This window comes from Falco naumanni, chromosome 15 (genome assembly GCF_017639655.2).
Source record: "Falco naumanni isolate bFalNau1 chromosome 15, bFalNau1.pat, whole genome shotgun sequence".
NCBI classification, from domain to species: Eukaryota; Metazoa; Chordata; class Aves; order Falconiformes; family Falconidae; genus Falco; species Falco naumanni.
In genome coordinates, this window is record NC_054068.1 from 1,298,988 (window position 1) to 1,306,439 (window position 7,452).

The 7,452-nt window shown below is 50.4% G+C and overlaps 1 protein-coding gene across 3 annotated transcripts in view; it reads right to left on the reverse strand.

Annotated features, from left to right (window-relative positions):
• Window positions 1–6,526, reverse strand: part of NFAT5 (nuclear factor of activated T cells 5) — a 75,846-nt gene extending 69,320 nt beyond the window's left edge. For 2 of the 3 annotated variants that reach the window (XM_040614985.1, XM_040614984.1), the window contains exon 1: window positions 6,169–6,525. In XM_040614985.1, coding sequence (XP_040470919.1) covers window positions 6,169–6,241 — 73 coding nt within the window. In that variant the 5' untranslated portion in view covers window positions 6,242–6,525. Of the gene's footprint in view, window positions 1–6,168 lie in introns of all 3 variants that reach the window. The other variant, XM_040614986.1, reaches the window with a different exon arrangement.
• Window positions 6,527–7,452: the final 926 nt, after the last annotated feature.

Here is a 7,452-nt window from a genome sequence, read left to right on the forward strand (position 1 = left end):
TCCTATGGATTCACCTTATGAGCAGCTGTAACAGATTTCAAATATGCAGATCCTGAACCAACCGAAGCACAAGTACTCGACTCCTAATATTTTCATATTCTAAAGATTCTCAGCTATTACAGTATGTGTCAAAACTGCACAAAGAGCCTTCCAGAACAAAACAAAGTATAAGAGATGCCAAATGGCATAACCTCACATCAAAGAAGAATACGATGAGCCAAAAAAACAAAAGACATACTAAGGTGGGCAGAAATAAAGTATTGGGAAGGAGCGTCTTCCTCTAAATCATAATCACAATCAGAAATGCCCACACAATAACTTTAAAACAGTTTTCCAACCTCTAGGTCCCTGAGAACCCTCCAACATTGCTGAATTGAAAGACAACATAACAAAACATACACATTTGCCTTTGCAAGTGGAAGAGGTCTGAAGCCAACACATGCGACCACAGGGAACCACATATTCATGGCCTGCAGGCTTCAACAGCAGCCCTGGCTGAGAAAGCATCAGAGCCCATTTGCTCGTGGAACAGATCGCTGCAAACATGCTACATCAACAACCGTAACGCTCATGCTGAGATCTCGCTAAATCAAGTCCAATTCAAGCTCCTCGCTGCAATTTTCAAATCCTTCCATGGGACTGAAATATATTCTCTCCAATTACGATTTCTTTGAATATCTAAATTTAAATGAAACAAGAGAATTCGACAACGTATGGAGATTCTCTAACAGAAAAATATCTACAGCTTTCATAGAAGTACGTAAAGTATCCAAATCGAGTAAAACTGACAGTGAAAAAATCCAACTCGCTTTGGAACTAAAGAAAAAGCTTATTTAATTCCTCTTAATCTCCCCTACTCTGTGATCCACACCACACATTTATACTCCGATGCAAACAGGCAAGCATTGGAGAACCTAAGGCAGGAACAGTCTCCCACCCCGCCATCCACACCTGCGGCAGCATCCTGCCCGGCTTCCCGACCTCCAGAAACAGGTTCCCTCACCAACCCCCAAGAAACCACCCAGGCAGGAAGCCCGGCTTTCCTGGACTCGGCACACGAGCACAGGCACAGCAAATGCAACACAGGGCACAACGTGAGGAGCATTTCTTTCTGTGGCAGAGCCATTTAGCAGTTCTACCTCATCTGCTGCATCCCCCACCATTTAATCCCAACCCTTGACACCCCCTTTCTTGTCTTGACACCACTACTTGTGCAGCTGCAACAAGACCAGGGAGCAGAACAATGTTAGAAAATCCTAATAAAAGTACAATATACTCATTCTAGATTGGTTTCCCAATCCCATTCATCTCGCAACCACAAAAAACAACTGTGCTGGCACAATTCAGAGAGCAGGGCATGGATGAGAACAGACAGCAGGGAAAGGGGTCTGTTTAAACCTATATGTCACTGGAATATTCAAATTAGCATGTGGAAAGCTGTGAATTCAAAATCCTCCCCCCTACCCCCAGCACCACACATAATCATCTTGCAGCAACATATTCCATGGTTTTATTTTTAAAGCAAATCAACTAGTAAGATTGAAAGTAGAAACAGACATTTACAAGGCTGACACAGAATTTAAGGAACTTTGGTAGAATCCATTTCAGTTGACTTAAGTCAGACTGTCCCGGGGGCAGCTGGAAGAGCTGCAGCAGACGGATGTATGCGATCCATACCTCAGTAACACTCAGCACTGCTTGTCCAGCACAGCACCCTCTATGAGCAACAAAAAGCAGCTAAGAATCATTACAAAAAGAACCAAGTATTATTTCTATTCCTACAAACTGCTAGTACTAGTTCTAACGTTCTAAATTAAAAGCAGGCTCTTACTATTTTTATAAAGCATCTGTTCCATCCCTCTTTGATAATTCAGTCACTGTCTAACTAGAGTTATCCCTTAGATCATGGAATGAAAAAAAGTTTGGGGGGCAGCAGAGGGAGATCACCAAAAACCATGTATTGTATCAAGAAGTCTCAGTAAATGCAAGTAGATTACCACCATTTAACACTTAAGCATGGAGGAAAATTGAGTTTTGACTATACGACATTTTTAGGGCAAAAGAGCTATTTAGGAGACTACTAACATTTTTCTTGTTGCTTCCAGTTCCAAAAAGTCTCATAGTATTACAGTTCCTCAGCTACATAAAGCAAAACCGGGGCCAGGGGGTGAATTAAAGTTCTGATTGTACTTGCCGCAGTGCAAAAATGCAACTTTATTAGTACACACATATTACTTTGTAATTGTTCAGAATGAATGATTAGCTAAATTAATCACACATTTAATCAATTCAGATTTAGTACCTGACATTTGATGAACTGCTTTAATCACAGTTTTTCCCCTCTGCCTGTTGACAATGAATAGTTGACTTTGCTATATTTGAATGTTACATATGATATTCAACCATGCAACAACTAGCCTCAAGGTTTTAGGTTTTACGCTCCAGTGATTTTTCTACTACATTACTAATTTGTATGCACATTTGGGCTGTTTTATCTCAAAAAGGACAGTATGTTATGTAAAGATGGGAATTAAACCTATTACATTCTCAACATTTTCAACATTCAAAAATGCATACATTTTTTTGTATCTCTATTATCCTCTTGTTAGGAGATACCATCCTTCTGCAACGGCTGCAAAACGTATGCCTTTTTTTAATATCGATCCTACAGAAAAAGACAGGTTTTAGTCCTTAGCGCAGCTCAGCTCCTCAGGACCTGTGGGACGAGCTTCAGAAACAGGCCTTGGAATCAACGCTTCACTTTTTTTTTTTTTTTTTTTTTAACAGCCATAACCAATCCTATTCCAGAGGCCTGCAGCTGAAGTACAGCTTCACTATCCTTTTAAGCCAATACAAGCTGGCACTGCTGCTGGAAGAAATAGTCCCACCCTTCCCACTGCGCGTTTTCACATGTCCTTTCCTTGAGTCAGCACAAGCCATTCACGAAGACCCACAGCAAACATGACCAGGATACTCACCTAGTTAAAAATCAACATTTCTCTTCCCTTTTTCCTTTTTGTTGTTGGGGGGCAGGGTGAGAAGGAATAAGGGAGAAGCTGAGTTGATTTTAACATGATCAATCCAGTTCACTGCATGGCCACGTAAGTGTTGGCATGAGCAAAGCAGCAAGGAAAAGAGGGGACAAGACGGCTTTAACCCAGCAAATGGGAATTCATACTGGCTGAAACTGCTCATGACATCACACTTCCAAGAGTAAAAACTGCAAGGTAAAGTATTTACATACTCAAAGAAAAATACTCTCTTTCCCAAGCTACGCATAAATGAAGAGTAACTCAAATTATCAGATCAGATTTTAAATTAACAACTCTCCCTTTGTCCATACTGCCATTTCACCTTCGGTTTGTGTGCTTTTGGAAGTTTTGCTTAACATTTTCAAAGGAAATATGAAAACAAATAGCTTAACTGAAATGGTCATGCAAGCCAGAGAATGGGCCAGACTATACCGTAAAAAATTGCACTAGCATAAGCTACAGCTTGATTCACCGAGTTTGCAAATATAACTTCACTTTTAAGAGCAGGCGAGTGTATTTCAATCAATCCACTAGACTCTTCCACTGTAATTTCAATAAACTCAAATTTGTCTGTTAGAAAACCTCAGTTACTCCCGAGACCACCCCAATTTTACAGCTTCTCTCACCTTCATAATCTTTCTATTTCCAAAACATCACAGTGATCATCATCAACAAAGTTACAAGACCGGTATCATTAAACCACAACCATCCCGATGCGCACGCAGGAATGCAATTCAGAGGAAAAGTTACTGGCCCCAGTTCAATCTGTGAGTTGGATTCCAAACTGCAGGGTAGCTGCGCTTCTAAAAGGAGAGCAGTTATGAGAGGCTACATGCTCCTAACACACCCTCATTGCAAATGCGTATTTGTGGCTTTCTGACTGTGTTCAGACCTTTCCCTTTATCTCATCAGTTGTATTCATGCTCTGATCCAGAGCATTTGTCCACAGGATAAGTTTATCTGTATCTATCTAGGAAAAAAAAAAAAAAAAGAGGCACACTGAAGTGTATTCTGATGAATCAGATAACCACTAATACCTTTTCCTAAATGCAGCTAAAAATCGTACCAGCGCACCTCACAGCATAGAGGATCACTTCATTATTCATTCTGGAAAAGAATATTCATTTGTTCTAAATCTTAATTTAAATTAGAATTACATTTCAACTCAACATCTCCTTGATCTTTTATTGTGACACAATATGAAAAGCAAACCTCGCTCCAACCTCTTTAGAACCATTCACTGTTTTATACACCTCTATCATATGCCATCTCATTTGCATCAAGCAGCTCACTATGACCACTCCGAAGCATCAAACATCCTTCTCTATATTTTTTATAGCTCTGAAGCCACATCAACACCATCGAAAGAAAATACACCCTTGATTAATCAATTTGAGATCCTTTTCCTACCTGAAACACTCAACCATTTCATTAAAGATAAAAAACCTCAGAATTCACAGCAAGATAAGCGAGTTCAAAAGTTCTGTTCAATTAAGCACGAGCCCTTGAAGAAATTTTGCAACTTATACAGAACCTTTTTATTTTAGATGTTTTACAAATTTACTCTTAACAGTGCACACTTTTCAAATTTCCAGTACAATAAATTATAACTGTGATGGGGTTTTATCACCTGTGGTTTTTAACTGGAGTGCCCTGTTCTCAAAATACTCTTTCCCTTCTACTGTCCTCACTAAGCTGAAGCCATCTAGAATACATACGGGTCAGATAACAGGGGAGCCTTAAACCTCTGTAGTAAAATCTATAACAAAAATTTACAAACTATTATACGCTGGTGATAACTTTAACATCTCTAAACAGCAAGGCGATGGCATAGAGCAGTTTGAGCGCTTTAAAGGTGTGCTTTGATTCATTAAAGCCTTTTCACTTCTTATAGCTTCACCGCTTAGGACACACAACTCAAGAGTTAACGAGCGTATTAAAACTGGTTCCCAAAATTCCAAAAAAATGTAATCTTTCCTGTCACAGCATTACACCCTGATGAGCTACCTTCCCTTCAGGGTAATAAAAGGCTTTCCATTTCTTTTGTCACAGCCCCCCAGGCAGCTCCCCCTGCCAGCTGCGCTGCGGGCAGACCCGTTCCACAAACCACCGGTAGCGACTCCGTAAGTCTCTGGAGCAGGAGAGGGGTCAGGGGCCCGTGCAGCGCGGGACGCTCCTCCCGATGCTCGCACCCGCCTTAGCGGGCACTTGTCAAAACTGAATTTCAGATATTATGAAAATAGCCGCCCGGTTCGTTTACTTTCCACATTCCCTGCATTCCCTCCCGGCCCCGCTCGCCACGTCCCGGTGATGCCGCGTCACCCCCGCTCCCCCCCCGACCCCCGGGCCGGGGCTGGCTCCCAGCGATGCCGACCTCCCGCCTCCCCCCCGGTACCGGGACCCACCGACCCACCGCCCCGCGGCCAAGCGGCACCCCACTTTTCCGGTTTTTTTGCCAGTTTCTAACCCAAACCGGGACGTTCACGTCCCCTCCGTCCCCCCGAAACCCTTCTCCGAGGAACCCGACGAGCCGCTCCCGGGAGATGCCGGGCGCCCCGTTACTCCGCACTCCCGCCTGCCGGCCCAAGCGGCCGCCCCCGCGGACGGCACCGGCGCTCGGCCCCCATCCCTGCAGATGCGCGGCCGAACCGTGAAGTAAACAGGGCGACCCGCGGGGCCGCGGCCGCATTCCCGGCCCCGCACCGGCGGGCGGAGGGGGGGAGCCCCCCGCCGCAGTGCCGCTCCCGCGGGGGCCGCCGCCGGGCCCCGGGCGCAGGAACCTGTCGGGACACATTCTTGAGGCCGCGGCGGCCGGGCCAGGAATGCGGCCGGGGGAGCCGGGCTCAGCCCCAGAGCGGGCGGCGGGGCCCCTCACGGCGGGGCGCCAGCGGCCGAGCATCCCGGCGCGGCCCGCAGGCCGGCGGGGGGGGGGGGCGGCGGGGGGGGGGGGCGGCGGGGGGGGGGATACGCTCGGGGCGGGTGAAGCTCCCCGGCGACCCCGGGAGGATGAGGGAAAAAGGGGGGGGGCGGCCCGACGCGCGGGCCCGGGCGGCAGAGCCGGCCGTTAGCGACGGTTAACGGCGCGGGCACGGCGGCCCCCCCGCGGCCCCGCCTCCCGGCCCGGTGCCACACTCACCCTTGGAGTAGAGGGACTTGGGGGACTCGAGGTCGAGGTCGGCGCTGAGCAGAGAGATGAAGTCCGAGGGCATCGCAGCTCCGCGGCCCGGCAGGGGCGAGGGGGGCGGCGGGAGGAGGGGGCCGGGCCGGGAGGGGGGGGGCTGCTGCCTCCGCCGCCCCGGGCTGGGGAGGGGAGACACCGGCAGGCGGGAGCGCGGCGCTCCGCACGTCGGGGCCGCGAATCGGACCGGGTCGGGCCAGGCCGGGGGCTCCGCTCGCCGTCGGGACCGGGCACCGCCACCCGCCGCCGCTGACAGGAACCGGCTGCTGCCAACGGAACGCGCCCGACCGCCCCCTCCGTTACCGCTCTGCGCCTGCGCGGCCGCCGGGGAGGGGGCGCGCACAAGGAACTCCGGCGCCGCCGGCCCGCGCGTGCGCCCCGGCGGGCGGGGAGACGCGGCCTGGAACAGCCCCGGGCGGGCCGCGCGCGCCTGCGCTGCCGCCGCCAGCGCCACAGCGCGCATGCGGGAGGGCGGGGGCCGCGCCGGAAGCGCCGCCGCGGCGGCGGGGGGCGCGGAAGAGTCTAGAAGGGGGCGGGGGGGGGAGGCCCTGAGGGGAGTGGGGCGGCCGTGGGCCTGAGGCGACGGGCGGTTCGGGGGGGCCGGGCCGGGGGTTTCGCGGCCCCTCGGGCTGTCCCCACAGCGCGGCCGCGGGGGGGGGCCCGGCGGGGGCCCGGCGGGGGCTGGGGGCAGTGGGCCTGGCCGCTCCCGCCGCTGCGGCCTGGTCCCGGTGCCCTGCTGCCCAAGGGCCCGCCGCCTGCGCTGTCGGTTTACATTGGCCCCTGTTGATCCGTGTTGCCCTAGATGAAGGAGCGGGTATTTCTGAGCAGGCGAAGTGAGCGTGTGGGAAGGGTGGCAGCGGCGTGTTTTAATCAAGGGACGCTCTGGGAGAGCAGGTGCCCCAGGTATGGGTGGCGTGGGGACACCAACACTGAACGGCTCAGGAGGCAAGAGGAGCTGGGGACCCCCCTTTTGTGACTAAGAAGGGGGAAGCGTTAAGGAAAGGTTACTCACACTGATTGAAAATTACTTTTCCAAGGTGATGAAAACATACTTTGGAAATGGGGAAGGGTCGGAAAGCCAGAGGGCTTGCTGTGAGTGGATGGAGGTGCCAGGCAAATGCTTAAGCTGTGAAAAATGGAGGAGGAAGTAGCTGTGAACAGCTGATGCGTTCCTCCGGCTCGGCACAGGGTCGGGTTTCCCTGCAGGTACTGTGTCACCAAAAAGTTGGCTCCTGTCCCTCC